This window comes from Rhinopithecus bieti, unplaced genomic scaffold (assembly GCF_001698545.2).
Source record: "Rhinopithecus bieti isolate Rb0 unplaced genomic scaffold, ASM169854v2 scaffold_79793, whole genome shotgun sequence".
NCBI classification, from domain to species: domain Eukaryota; kingdom Metazoa; phylum Chordata; class Mammalia; order Primates; family Cercopithecidae; genus Rhinopithecus; species Rhinopithecus bieti.
The window spans coordinates 139,932-154,774 of NW_016829883.1; the positions used below are offsets into that span (position 1 = coordinate 139,932).

The following is a 14,843-nucleotide window of genomic DNA, read 5'->3' on the forward strand; positions in this document are numbered from 1 at the left end:
TGGTCTCGATCTCCTGACCTCGTGATCCGCCCGCCTCGGCCTCCCAAAGTGCTGGGATTACAGGCTTGAGCCACCGCGCCCGGCCGAGAAATGTTTTTGACTCAAAATGAACTGTGGGGCTCAGGGGTAGTGGCCAGAGGTCTGCTAAGCACCAACCACCCCCACTTCAGACATGGCCTTGCCCTGTCCCATTCCCCTCTCAACCAATTGGCTTCCTTAAGAACTAACAGCCCAAAGAGAGGCCCTAGAAAACCCACTGACTTGGTGCCCAGATGCCAAGTCCCAGGCCTGCCTCTGCCAGTATTGTGGCATTTGAGGGCTCAGTTTTCTCTGCCCAGAGGTGGGGCCCATCAGGCTGAGTCTCATGCTGAGGTCTTGCGTTCTAAAAAAAGCCACTGCAAAAGCTTAGCACCCTCTAGGTAAAACATCCTATCCTCCAAGGGGCCCTAGAGCAGCTGAAGTATGGCTATAACGTGCCCTTCTGCAGGGATGCTGCAAGTACCTGATAAGGACCAGAGCAGGTGGATGCATCCTGCATCACACCACAGAAGGACCTGCCATCCGACTTTTCCTGAGCTCCTGCAGGTTCTTAAAGTGGAATTCAGCACACAACTCAAATGAGTCCCCTTGGATATGACGGAGTGAGTGTTCCCAGTGGAGACACTCCTCTCGCCTAGTCTTGGCCTCCAGCAGTACCCAGGGAGACAGGCACCCCATGAGCAGCAGCCCTTCCTGAGGTCAGCTTGGCTGGAGACAAGGCATCATCCCTCTGCTGACAGAGGCTGAGGAGGAGGCTGGGGTGCTAGCACCTATGCTCTGGGGCACTGTAGGGCTCAGCCCTTACTTGGTGGGCCAGGCACAGCAACCTCAATGGGGAGCAGAGGATTACGGGTAGAGGGAACTACGACAGCTTGAAAGAGGCAAGGCAGGGTTGGACTGCATAAGTACCAGGCACTGACCAGAAAACCTTGACCCAAAGGCTGTCTGTATGGAGAGGGTAGCAGGGAGGGGGATTCTAGGACAGTAGAGAATGGATGATGGCCATCCGCACTAGCCAGACCCACCCGTCAGCCCTTGTCACAGTAGCCCTGACTGCTAACAGCATGTGTGGAAGCTGCGTCTCCACTGTGCCCTCATGCGCAGAGGGCTTGGGCCTTCCCAAGAGGAGGACATATCTTCACCCCCTGAAAAGCCAGAGGGAGGCCTGTCCACAGCTGGAGCTCTCCCCAGTCCCCAGGACTAGGATGAGGGGAATGAGGCCAGCGAGGTGGTTTTTTTTTTTTTCTTTTTTTGCTCGGGGTGCAAAATTTTAGGGGTGCCAAAAAAACTCAGTAATGGAGATAAGTAATATTTAACGCAATAGTTTTAAAATAAAATTAATGCAAAAGATCTGTAATGAACAAAATATCCAAATTTCAAATTAAGACAAGATCCGTGTTGCTGATTTTTCAGTTTGCCTCAGGCTCCAATATGGCTTGGCATACCACTATTACTGACTCTATTTAAAATTTGAATATATCGTTTATCACAGGGTTTTTTTTTTTTTTTTTTTTTTGCATTAATTTTGACTTTAAAAAATACATCTCAATATTACTCATCTCAACTACTGTGTTTTTTGGTAGCCTCTGAAATTCTGCACCCAGGCCAGTGCCTGACTGGTCTCTCTTGCCCCAGCCTTGCAGACTCCCTGGAGAAAGTCTGGACTGCCGCCTGGAGCACAGGCTCCCCTCTAACCTCCTGCACACTCAGGCCAAGCTCACACATGCCCAGTGATGGGCAACCTGCCACACCTCCAGGGGCATCCCTTAAGGCCTTTCTGGCCCTGAAGACTCAGGTTTCTGATGCTCCTTGCCTCACCCTGTAAGCTGGCACAGGACATCTCTAAGGGGAGAAGGAGATGCCCTCTCTGAAATGAGGGAGAAGCTGGATGAGGTGTTTCTTCCTTTTGTCCTCAGATGACCCAAGCCAGGTGCAGAAGGCACACCTCCTCCCAAAGCTCGGCTAGTCCCTCCACCAAAGCCAGGATCAGAGCCCACACCTGCCTGGCCAAACCCTGGCACTGATGATGCCTGGGTTCGGGTTAAGCTGGGAGGTGAGGTGCCAGGGGGGCTGTTGGCTGGGTCGGGGGAAGTCGGCAGGGGGCGCTGCTCCGTGCTTAGCAGCTCAGGGGAGGCCTCTGGGAAGTTCTGGGGAGGGGCCCGGCGCCCGGAGCAGTTTCCCGCGGCCAGGGGCACGCGCGGCCGGAGGGGCGTCGGGGGCGGTACTCACCGCGGCCGTTCTGGTTGGGCCGGTACACGCTGCCCACGCTGACGCGGCCCTGCTGCGCGCCGTTCCGCTCCCCACCCGACGGGGGCGCGTCGGAGCTGCGCACGGGCAGGTAGGGCGGCTCCAGCGCGCGCGGCGGCCCGTACGCCTCAGGCGGCGGGTTGGCGTAGGGCGGGTACCAGCCCAGGCGCGGGTCTCCGCCGTAGGCCTGTGCCGCCTCGGGGCCGGGGCCGGGGTCGGGGTAGGCCTGCTCGAAGCCCGTGGTGCCCTCGCTGTACAGGCTGTGCGAGTAGCGGCGGTCCAGGCCGTCGGGGGGCGGTGGCGGCGGCGGCGGCGGCACATAGGGCCTCTCGGGGGCTGGGTAGAAGCCCTGCGGCGGGTACTCGGGCAGCTCCTCGCCGCCACCGTACTCCTCGTAGCGCGCCCGGGGCTGGTAGGGGTAGATCACTCCCGCCGAGGCCACGGCCGCCGCCCCCGCGCCCATGCCGCCGCCCGCGGGCCGGTAGTACACGAAACCCTGGTCGTAGGTCCGCGACGCGGGGTCGTAGTTCTCGTACTGGCTGACGAAGGGCGCCTGCGGGTAGGGGAACTGCTGCGGATAGGAGGGCGGCTGGCGGTAGGTGCTGGCGAAGGCCGAAGCCGAGACCGAGGAGGCGGAGCCCCCGTGCCGTTGCTGGGAGACGGAGGTGCGGGCCCGGGCCATGCCCGTGCTGTCCCCGACGGCCACCTCGCGCCAGTTGTCGGGCACCTGGCCGAAGCCAAATGGGTGCCGCGCCTGGCCGCGCACGGTGTCCGAGCCCACGCGCCCCGGCAGGGGCAGGGACGGCGCCTGCCGACGCCGGGGGCCCCCGTGGCTGCGCCGCTGCTGGGCCTGGGGCGCGCCGGCCAGCAGCACCCGGGAGCTACTCTCGGAGTGCTGAGGCCCGGCCGGCACGTACTCTGAACCCGAGTTGAGCAAGCTGTACACCTGCCCGTTGTTCTCCCACTGAATCAGCTGCCGCCAGCGCCGGGGGTCCGAGCCGTGCCCGGGCTGCGCCTGCTGCCCGTGCACCATCACGCACAGGCAGGCGCCCCACACCAGGGCCCCCAGCTGCCGGCTGCCTCGGGCCAGAGCCATGGTGACCCCTCTGCAGAGGCCTGGTGGACAGAGAGGCTCTCAGGAGTGGCCCCTTGGGCGTGCTTCTCTTCCCACGGCCTCGAGGACAGGAAGGCTCCTTGCTTGCCCCAGCTCTAGCTTTGTCCATGCTGGCCTTGTCCCGAGCGGGACTGCTCCTCCGATGACAGCATTTCGAGGCCAAGGGGTCAGGGCAGGGCAGGGGCGGTGCCCAGGGCTGCACGAGGCTCTCCGCAGGGCACCGGGCGGGCAGGACCGCCTGTGGGCCTTACATGGCCAGCCCCGCACTGGCTGGCCGCTCGGCTGGCGCTTTCCCACTCTGAATGAATAAGCAACAGGCTGGGAGCGTCGGGAGGCTTCGGCCTCTTGGTCCGCCTGCTGGGGCCTCCTCCGCGGGGCCCTATGGCCCGCCGGCTTTTAGCTATGTGCCGGTCCTACAGCTGCAGTGCTCCCTCCGTCCCTGGAGTTCCCAGCCAAGCCACAGACCTGCCTCTGAGGAAGGGAATCGAGCAGGGAGTAGGAGAGGACCTCTGGGGATTCGGGCCTGGTAAGTGGGGCTCTGGCAGGCAGAACAGGGCTGGAATGTCAGCACCACCCCACTCATTCCTCTCTGCTTTGGACACAGCATCCCTGGTCTCCACCTTGCTCACTGCCTTCTCTTTTGGGCTGGAATGGGACTCTGACTCCTGTCTGCCCCAGCCTCCTTCCAGTACTCCCGAGTTTTCCATTTTCCTTGTTCCCTAAAGCCAGTGCTAATTAAGAGACACCCTCTTTGTATGTTCCTTCCGCCATTATCCCACACCCTCAATAAGAAGAAAAAAAAACCACACACCGTCTTTGTTTGTGGGCCTCCTCGGGGAGATGCTGAACAGGGACCACTCTCTAATTCCAGGCCTCAGGTGCACCGCAGCTCTTGGACCTGTGTAGAGAGGCACTGGAGCTGCTGCTTTTTCCCTCGTGGCACACCTCAGGGGCTTACTTTCCCAGTCTGAAGAGTGGGGTATATCCCTGGGCTGAATAGCACTTGTGAGATCCTGGGAGAGATCAACTTCCCAAACATCACGTATGGTTTCTGTCCTGCATCTCTTGACTCTGCATAGCCTGGGAATAACTTGAGTGTATACATGGATAAAATGAAACCAGGGGCTGTCTTTGATATGGGACAGGGGTCACTGTGAGACAGAGAAGCCTGTAAGCATAGAACAACAGAAGGGTGGTTCCAGAGAACTGGCCTGGTCCTGTTGCTGTGTGGCTCAGTCCCTGACTCTATCTGATCCAGCTGCCACATCTTACCAATGGAAGATTAGGCCAGATGGCTCCTGAGAGTGCTTTGGGTGATCTCTGTTCCTTCTGGGAATGGCAGGGATAGGAGGGGGTCCCAGAAGTTTGAACACTTTGGCATCCAAGAAATCACACTCCAAATACTGCTCTACCGGCCTCCCTCGGGCTGCCTTCTCCAACCGTATTCCTGGGAACCGAAGGGCAGAAATTGCCGTCTTGGACTTATAAACAAGGTATGAAGGACCTGCCCTTAATTTGGCCCCTGTATATTCCTTCTTATTTTGGAAATGCCTGGAGCCCACCTAGGGAGGAGGTAACTAGAGTGGACATTCTTCGAGAACTGTAGACCTCCCAACCCCATCCTTGCCAGGCAGCATTTGTTCACCCATTGCACTGTTCTTCAGGACTGAGGCTTGGACTCTGGCATGTCTCTACCCTTTAAATGCCCAGAATTCAGCCCAGAGGTCAGAGGCTTCCAATATCTCCCAGCCAGCAACCTGTCAACGCTCACACCTCAGCTCCCCAGCGTGGGGTTTCCATCTCAGACTCCAGACAAGATTCCTCCAAAGAGCCATTGGTGTGACTGACACCAAGCAAGATGCTGAGGCGGGGCTCACTGAGGGCCGGGACCTGGAGGGTTAAGCCTTCCCTCCCTCCTGCTTGCCCCCTGCAGTGTTGGCCTCAGCTGCTTGGAATCCCTGGGGTCCTGTAGGACCCTCCCGCCAGCCAGATGGGCAGCTGCGGCAGCAGAGGGGGAGAAGTGGAAACAGGCCTCAGGGTACCCCTAGGCAGGGAGGGAAGGGAAGAGGAGTGGAGGGAGGATAGAGGATGACTGTGAGGAAGGGAACTCAGTTGCCCTAAAATGAAGGCAGAACCCCTCGCCTTGACTCAGACAGCAGAGTAGGGACTGCCTCAAGGCTTTGGGTGTGGGGGGATCAGGGCACAGGCCATTCCACTCAGCGGGCCTCAGAGCCAGCTTTTGGCGTGAAACCTTACCCGATGCTGGCTCCTGCTCCTCTCTCTTTTTTCTTAATAAGGTCGAATCAGAGTGAGTCAGAGGAGCCAAGTTTCCTGTTAGGCTCTATTTGAATAAACTCTGCTCTGAACATAGCTTGGGCCTCTGCACAGACTTCCCTGGCCAGGACTGCGCTCCTGCCAGCCATCCCTGCTGAGATGGAGACCCAGGATCCACACCATGACTTAAGCTGGGGACCTGGCCTGGCCCAGCCACTCCCCAGGGAAGCTTTTTAAGCTCTCAGAGCTTCAGAGTTTCGTCTGTGACCTGGGGGTAATCATACCTTTCTTGTGGCATATTTGGGAGGATGGAATGAGAGGATTATGAAAAGTCCCCAGCACAAAGCCAGACATGTGGCCACTATTTTCTTTCTTTCCTCTTGACTTGTGAGAGAAGGGAGGGGTTTATCTCTTGGGGTTGACCCCCATTCCCACTTCCTCTGTCTTTCCTGTTTTTATCTGTCTTCAGCATCTTTCTTTGCCCAGGGTGAACCTTGTGCAGGGGGGCCAGAGGTGGCTCCTCCACCAGAACTGTCCTCTCCCTTCCTCTCTACTCCCTCCCTCTGACCTCATTCTGCTTGAGTTTAGGTCTCCTGCAGTGGCTGACAGGCCCAGCAGCTCTCTGAGCCCAGGGGAGCCTGCCTACCTTCACCTCTCCTCATGCTGGGCAAGGCCTTGCCTCAGTGGCTGGAGGTGTCCTGGCATCCTTAGGTTGAAACCTGCAGGGTGGGGTCCTAAAAGAGACCTGGGCAGGCTATGGAGGGTGCAGAGCTGGGGTCAAATGAGGGCGTGGACTCTAAGGCTGAGCTGAGCCAGAGCCGTCTGTGGGGAAGGGCAGCTCTCTCCGCCTGTCCCTACAGGCCGGGATTCACACCCACATTTTTAAGACCCAGGCATGTGCTTGAGGCTTGTTGCCGGTTCTTGGCACTAGGAACCAGTGTCAAGGGACCCTCAGAGGGGCGGTGATAGAAGGATGAAAGAGCCTGTTGATCAGGCACGACTTTATTAAGCCCCTACCGCATGCTCAGCTCTGTGTTGCTGGGGCTCCCACGGAGCAGCCAGGGTCCTGTGACCCTGTCATGGAAGGCCGGGTTCTGGAAAGTCCACGGGGGAGCCAGGAAGCAGCAGGCCTGACCAGCAGTGGGTCTGGGAAGCAGAGAGGGGTCAGGAGCTGTGGGATTCCTCACTTGCTTTGCAGAGGAAAGTACTAGGAGGCCCACTGAGGGTCAGAATTTTCTGTGGTAGTGGGGAAGCCATGAGGGCAGGCCCCAGAGCACCCAAGCCCTCCATCTTCCAGGCTGCACTGTAGATGGGTTTTGGGCAGCACTGGGAATCCAAGACCCAATCCAGGCAGCTGCTGCCTCTTAAAAGTGGGCTGGAGGAAGTGCTGAGTGAGGAGGCTGGGCGAGCTGGCACAGAAAGCGCTGACTCTGCAGGGAGAGGACCACCAAGTGACCACTGCCAGCTGGGCCCCGTGCCTACCCCTCCCCCGCAGCCACATCTGGTGCAACGGTGGGGCGGGGGACCCAGTCCCCAGGGCCGAGGCAGCTGAGGAAGGGGCCTGAGGAGGGGGCCAGAGCCATGGGTTTGGAAGTGTTTCTTCAGGGCTGGAACTCCACTCCGGAAGTGGGGGAGGTGAGGTCAGAGCCTCTTCTAGGGACTAATGGGGTTGGGGGTGGAAGGAACCCACCCTTCTCTAGGACCCAGGGGAATTCTGTGGCTTTGGCTACTTCCCAGTCCTTTTCCTCCCAGCTCTCTGGGCCCCTCCCCATGGCTCCCAGGAGATTGGGAAATAACCAAGCTGATACAGTACTCTGGGCATTCAGGTTGGGTTCTGTGGAGGCGGGAAGCCCCTCAGCCCCTTAGAGCTTCTCCCCTCTCTGACTTTCACCCCTCCCCAGAGTCTGGGGCAAGCAGGCTCTGTGTGGCCTGTCTCTACAGACTCTATATTCCTGTCTCTACCTCCACCTCCAGCCTCAACCCCTACCCAACCTGGGGGCCCTGAGCCCAGAGCCAGTGGAGGCAGGGGCCCATTGTTATTGCAGGAATGAGGACCAGCTGGGGAGAGGGATCTTCTCCCAGGGACCTGCCTGCGGGGCTGGGGTGGCAGGGGGGGTGGATTCTAGTCATCTGGGCCTTCTGGGTGGGAGGGTCCTGAGCTACCATGCCCTGGGGTAAGAGGGCAACTGTCCCCTGCCCAAGGGAGAGAACTGGCAAAACCAAGCAGGGCGCCAGGCCCTGGGGACACAACCCAGCAGAGGCCTGCAAATCTAGGAGGGAAACTAAGGCAGGAACCACTGATTCTGACTACTAACATCCTGACAAGGTTAAGGGAGGGTTTGTGTACTCTCTCTCCTTTTCTTTTTGTCTGTATATTTAACTTTCACTGGGATCTCTCTGGGTTTCTCTAGCTTTTTCTTTGTTTGTTTTTGTTTTTTTAAGAAAAGCATAGTCTTGCTGTGTTCCCCAGGCTGGGGTGTAGTGGATTCACAGCAACCTGGAACTCCTGGGCTCAAGCCATCCTCCTGCCTCAGCCTCTGGGACTACAGGTGCACACCACCATGACCGGCTTTCTATAGCTTTTAAATTTTCTGCAGTAACCTCCCTCCATCTTATTCGTTCATTTTCTGTCTGTGGCCAACTATGTGACTTGCAGCGTCCATCTGTCTCCATCTGTTTCTGTTCCTCCTCAACTCTCTTACACTCCTCCCGTCATCTCTATCTGCTGATGCTTCTCCCAATGAACGATTCCTTCATTCATCCACTCACTCACTCACTCACTCACTCACTCACTCACTCACTCAGCATGTTGCCTGGGTATCTGTGGAATACCAGCCCCTGTGCTGACGGCAGTTGTCACAGAGAGCAGCCAGACCTGCCAAGTTTCCAGTGGGTGCCCAGGCTGGTAGGGATGTCATAAGTGATAGTCCTGGGTGGAGGTGAAGACATGGCACTGACTCTCTGTGGCCTTTGGGAGGCATTTCTATTTCAGTCTCCATGTCTGTCTGTCCACCCATTTACCCATCCGTCTCTGTCAGTGACTCAGTCCTTGATTCACCTTCATGAGGTGACTTTTTTTCTGCTTTCTCAGAGCTCATGCAGTTTACTTATTTCCCCCTGGTGGGGGTTGGTAGTGGACCTGGAGAAGGGGAGGTGGTGTAGGTTGAGAGTGGAGGTGGGTGATGGAAGTGACAGAGGCATTCCAACCAGAGGGACTCCATCTTGAATGGGGACTGGGTAAAATGAGGCTGAGACTTGCTGGGCTGCATTCCCAGGAGGCTAGGCCTTAGTAGTCACAGGATGAAACAGGAGGTCCCAAGATACAGGTCACAGGGACTCCACTGATAAAACAGAATGCAATTAAAATTTTTTTAAAAAGCCAGCTGGCTGGGCATGGTGGCTCACGCCTGTAATCCCAGCACTCTGGGAGGTCGAGAAGGGCAGATCACCTGAGGTCAGGAGTTCAAGACCAGCCTGGCCATGGTGAAACCCTGTCTCTACTACAAATACAAAAAATTAGCCAGGCGTGGTGGTGTGCACCTGTAATCCCAGCTACTTGGGAGGCTGAGGCAAGAGAATCACTTGAACCTGGGAGGCGGAGGTTGCAGTGAGCCAAGATCGCGTCATTGCATTTCAGCCTGAGCAACAAGAGCGGAACTCTGTCTCAAAAAGAACAAAACAAAACCCAAAAAACAGCCCAAACCGAGATGGTGGTGATCATGACCTCTGGTTGACCGCACTCTCCATTGTACACTAATTACAACACATTGGCATGTGAAAAGACACTCCCACCAGTGCATGACAGTTTACAAATGCCATGGCAACATCTGGAAGTTACCCTATACGAGCTAAAAGGAAGGGGAACAGGGGAAATCTTGAGTTCTGGGAACTCCCTACTTCTTGCCCAGAAAACTCATGAATAATCCACCCCTTCTTTAATATATAATCAAAAGATAATCATAGATGCCTGGTAATCAGCAGTCATCAGGGCTGTTCTGCTTATGGAGTAGCCATTCATTTACTCCTTCACTTTCTTAATAAACTTGCTTTCACTTTACTCTGTGGACTTGCCCCATATTCTTTCTTGTGTGAGGTCTAAGAAGCCTCTCTTGGGGCCTGGATCGGGACCCCTTTCCTGTAACAGAAGGAGCAGGCCCTCGGGGCCAGTGGAGACTAGTTTTGCCCAGCTGAGCGCTGGAAAGGAAAGGGCCACAGGGTGATGAAAGAAGAGATACCAGCAATCTCTCCCTTAAGGTTTTTTGTAATATAATTTTTAATCTCAGATTACAAAAGAAATAGGTCAATTATAGGAAATTTAGAATACAGAGTAAAAGAGAAAAAGTAATTCATTCTGTAACCTAGAGAAAAACCATTGTTCTAGGCTCCACACCCCCCTCCATTTAAAAAAACAATTAGATCATAGTGTCTATGTCATTTTACAAGCTGCTTTGTTTGTGTGATAACAGTTGATGAACATTTCCTTGTGTCAAGGTAACTGCTGTTTCAATATTCATATTGATCACAGGAGCTCCTGCCTGCCTAGATGAAGAGGAGGTCAAGACTTGTGTCCCCCACTCTCCAAGATACCCCCTCTGTTCTGGAGTGGTGATCCCCTCCCCTGTTAGAACCTTGTCTGCCTCAGGACTGGACCTGGATCCTGGGCCTGCAGTCAGATTGCCAGTTTCACTTGGAGGTGGAAATGTTAACCCACTGGTTGGAATGGGAAGGTGGGGTGTGAGGTGGGGGAGTACCTTCATTTCTATCTGCCAGAAGGCCAGCCACTTCCTGCATAGCATTTCCTTCCTGCAGTATGGGAAGGACCAGGCTTTCTCAGACCACAGAATCTTGAGAGTTAATTCCACATGGAGCAAGTGGTGGCTACCAGCCTTGGGTCTACATAACTATGGCCTCATCGCTGACCCAAGAAGCCTGCTCCACAGCCTTATTGTGTCCCCGTAGGAGGAGAAACACCTGGCAACTTAAATTTTTAAAAATAACGTGTTTTTTTGCTGTGTCGCCCAGGCTGGAGTGAAGTGGCGCGATCTCTGCTCACAGACAGAAAAGTTCACAAATCCTAAGTGTACCACTTGATGAATGATCCCAATGTGAGCACACCTCTGCATTACCACCTGGATCAAGAAATAGGACATCACAACAACTGGCAGCTTCCAAGGAGAAGCTCCGGAAAGTTCTGCCTGTATCAGCACCTGGCTGGATTGGAAATGAGTTTTCTTTAACTGGATTTTTAATGACTGACTTATGTGGACAAATCATAACTGAATGAATCACCTCCTTTGTTGATTTTTTTGGGTACTTTATTTGCTATTATAAATGATGCTGTAATAAGCGCCCTTGAAGAAATCTTCATATCTGCCTCTGCTGTGTAGCAGGTCACAGTGCCCAGGTTTGGTTCTAGCCCTCATTTGTGAACTGTGTGACTCTCCATGCCTTTTTTCTTTCTGTAAGATGGGAATAATGGTATGAATTTAAATGAGGTAATGTGGAGTGTGTTTAGTTCAAAACCTGGTGCGTACAAGCAGTCACTAAGTATCAGCAATTATTAGACCTTTAGATTAATTTATTAGAAGTTGCATTTCTGGTGAAAGGGTTTTAGTGTTTTTAAGGCTTTGGCATAGACTACCCAGCCAGATCCAGAAAGGTGGTTCCCATTTACCTGCCTAAAGTGCCCTCACCCTTACTCATACTGGGTACAGTTTTCTAAAAGAACGTTAAAAATTGGATAGGTTAAAAACAGGTGAATACATTTTTTTAGTTGCATTTTTTTTTTTGGTTACCTGTGAGAGTGAACATGTTGCCTTGTGTTTGCTGACCTCCTAAATGGTCTATTTGCTCCTACCTTTGTACCCCAAAAGTCTGCTCTCAAGACGGTAGCCAGAATGATCCTTTTGAGACATTTCACTCTTCTGCTTAAAGCTCTGCAATGGTTCTCAGGTTAAAAGCCAAAGTCCTGTTCAAGGTCTCCAGGATCCTCGCCACTTGGTCCCTTGCTCTTTCTGTTCCAGCCACCTTGGCCTTCTCCTGCCCCTCCACCGCACCATGGCAATTTCCCCTGCTCTGTGTGGTCAACTCCCTGAATCTGTTCAAAGCTTTGCTCAGATGTCTCCTTCCTCATGAGACCTCCCCAGCCCCTGAGCTCCCCATGCCTCGCTCCTGATCGCCTTAACTCTTCTTCTTTTTTTTTAACCAATAGTACTTACCACTATCTAAAATACTTCATAATGTACTTGTTTATTGTTTGCCTGTCTCCAGTAGAATGTAAGCTCCTTGGGGCAGAGACCTTTGTCTTGTTCACTGCTGTGTCCCATGTGTAAACTTGTCTGGCACAGAAGAGGTGCTCGATAAATATTTGTTGAGTGAATGAATGATAAATTTTCTGTTCATATTCTTTGACTATTTTCTATTGTAATGTTCATCTTTTTAGTATTGGTTTATAAGATGTGTATTTAGCACCTTTTCATATATCGCTCTTTGTCACATATTATGCAATTAATTTATCATTTCCATCGATTTTTAAAATACTTTCTTGATGCTTCATTTTTAAGCTGTCAGATTATTAATCTTTTCTTTATGGTCTTGGACTTTATTGTTGCATAACTGCTGCCTCACCAGGAACATATACATTTTCAATTAAATGTGCTTCTGTGATTTTTTGATTTCATTTCACTTTTTTATATTAAACTCTTTATTTTACCTTCATGTGTGGTGAGAGGTAAGAACATAACTTCCAACTATCCCCAAATGAATTATAAACAAATTAATCATTTTCCAATGATCTGAAAGGCCATTTTATCATACACTAAATATTTTTGTGTGTTTGACTGGGTTTACCATTCTGTTCCGTTGGCCTGTCACATCATTCTTACATTGGTATTTGTTGCCCTATTTTAATGATTGTAACTTTTTAATAAGGGTTAGTGACGGAGAATACAAGTCCCATTGTTTTGTTTTATTATTTTTATTATTTTTTTTTTGAGACAGGGTCTCACTCTGTCGCTCAGGCTGGAGTATAGTAGCACTATCTCGGCTCACTGCAACTTCCACCTCCCTGGTTCAAGTGATTCTCCCACCTCAACCTCCCAAGCAGCTGGGAGTGCAGATGTGTGCCACCACACTCGGCTAATTCTTGCATTTTTAGTAGAGACAGGGTTTCACCATGTTGGCCAGGCTGGTCTTGAACTCCTGGCCTCAAGTGATTCACCTGCCTCTGCCTCCCAAAGTGCTGGGATTACAGGCGTGAGTCACCGCGCCCGACCCATTTTTTTCTTTCGAAGTGTTCTTTGCAGTCATTGATATGTTCTTTAAGATAAATTCTAAACTTTTTTTTTTTCTGCCAAGATAAACCAGCAAACAAAAATCCCACTGGACATTGCAATTGGATTAGTTTTGTAGATTAATTTACTGATAATCAACTTCTTTGCACTATTGAGTGTTTCTGTCCGGGAACGTGGCATATCTTTCTATTGTTAAGGTCTTTTTTATTATAGGTCTTTAGGAAGCTTTATTTTATAGGTGAATGTAGTGTGTTTGGTGCTTATTTTCATAAAAGAAAGCAATGACATCTGTGGCAGGCAGCTTCTGAAATGGCTCCCAGTGATCCTTACCTTCTGGTATTCACCGCCTTGTAGAATCCCTTTCCTTTGTGTGTGGGCTGGATCTAGTGACTTGCTTCTCATAAATAGAATATGGCAAAAAATGATGGGTTGTTACTTCTGAGATTAGGTTATAAGAGGCTAATTTCTGTTTTGCTGTAATTTTGTCTCTCTAACCCTCTTGCTTGCCTGTGCTCATGAAACCAGCTGCTGTGTTATGAGCCACCTTATGGGAAACCCGAGTGGCAGAGAACCGAGGCTGGTGGCTGGCCAACAGCGAGCCAGGAGCTGAGGCCCACAGCCCAACAACTGGTGAGGAACCACATGCTGCCAGTAGCCATGTGAGGTAACTTAGAAGCAAATCCTTCCCCAGTAGAACCTTCAGATGACACCAGAGCCCTGGCTGACCCCTTAATTCTACCCTTGTAAGAGACTTTGAGCCAGAGGACTTGGCTAAACCACACCTGGATTCCTGACCCACAGAAACTTGAGATAATAAACGTTTTAAGCCACTCAGTTTTGGGGTAATTTGTTACATAGCAGAGATAACTAATATAGCCCCTGTTTTTTGCATCATGTTTTCTAACAGTTTATTAGGAAATGAAAATTTATTTTAGGCTGGGTGCAGTGGCTCACACCTGTAATCCCAGCACTTTGGAAGGCCGAGGTGGGTGGATCGCCTGAGCTCAGGAGTTCAAGAACAGCCTGGGCGATATGGCAAAACCCTGTCTCTACTAAAAATACAAAAATTAACTAGGCATGGTGGCATGAGCACCTGTAGTCCCAGCTACTTGGGAGCCTGAGGTGGAAGGATCACTTGAGCCCAGGAGGCAGAGATTGCAGTGAGCCGAGATCATCCCCATTGCACTCCAGCCTGGGTGACAGATCAAGACCTTGTCTCGAAAAAAGAAAAGAAAAGAAAAAGTTATTTTATAACTAGCCACTTTACTAAATTCTTCTATTTTGGTAATTTTGTATTTTCTTAGTTTTTTATGGGAAGACAATCATATTTGCAAATAATTATAATTTGTTTCCCTCTCTTTTATTTTCTATATAATTGCATTAGCTAGGATCTTTAGAATAATGTTAAATGACAAGATACTAGAACTGTTTGTCTTGTTCTCAGATTTGGTGGAATGCTACTTGTATTTTACGCTTTTGATTTTGGCTGTTGGTTTGAGATTTATTATTTTTTATCGTGAGATAAGTATAATTTGATTTCCCGTTTACTTGAGCTTTTAAAAAGAAAATCAGGAATGGATATTGCAATTTACCAAACATCTATTCAGTATGTAAAATGATCTTTTTCTCCTTTGACCTATTGCTGTGGTAAATCAGTTCACTACCATTCTAATATAGAATTATCCATGCATTCCAGGAATGTTTGCTCATGCCGCATTCTTTTAATACATTGTTGACATACATTGGACTTATCTGATTAAATTTTCATTAGGACTCTACATTTGTATAAATGAGGCTAGTGTATGACTCATTTATTCTGTCTCACTTTGTGCCACTTCTCAGGTTTTAGTATCAGGGTTATTCTGGCTTTACAAAAA

General features: G+C 51.4%; 1 protein-coding gene and 1 long non-coding RNA gene across 4 annotated transcripts in view; one reads left to right on the plus strand and one right to left on the minus strand.

Moving 5' to 3' along the window:
* LOXL1 (lysyl oxidase like 1) overlaps positions 1-3,922 on the minus strand; it is a 29,292-nt gene extending 25,370 nt beyond the window's left edge. Inside the window, exon 1 of the mRNA XM_017865121.1 lies at positions 2,269-3,922. Within this exon, the coding sequence (XP_017720610.1) occupies positions 2,269-3,382 (1,114 nt within the window). The 5' untranslated portion in view covers positions 3,383-3,922. The remainder of the gene's footprint in view (positions 1-2,268) is intronic.
* The window catches only part of LOC108524157 (uncharacterized), a 25,142-nt gene extending 12,677 nt beyond the window's left edge, over positions 1-12,465 (plus strand). For 2 of the 3 annotated variants that reach the window (XR_001883991.1, XR_001883992.1), the window contains 2 exons: positions 10,200-10,367; positions 10,697-12,465. This is a non-coding gene — a long non-coding RNA (uncharacterized LOC108524157). Of the gene's footprint in view, positions 1-2,209; positions 2,378-10,199; positions 10,368-10,696 lie in introns of those variants that run through there. The other variant, XR_001883990.1, reaches the window with a different exon arrangement.
* The last annotated feature ends 2,378 nt before the right edge of the window (positions 12,466-14,843 follow it).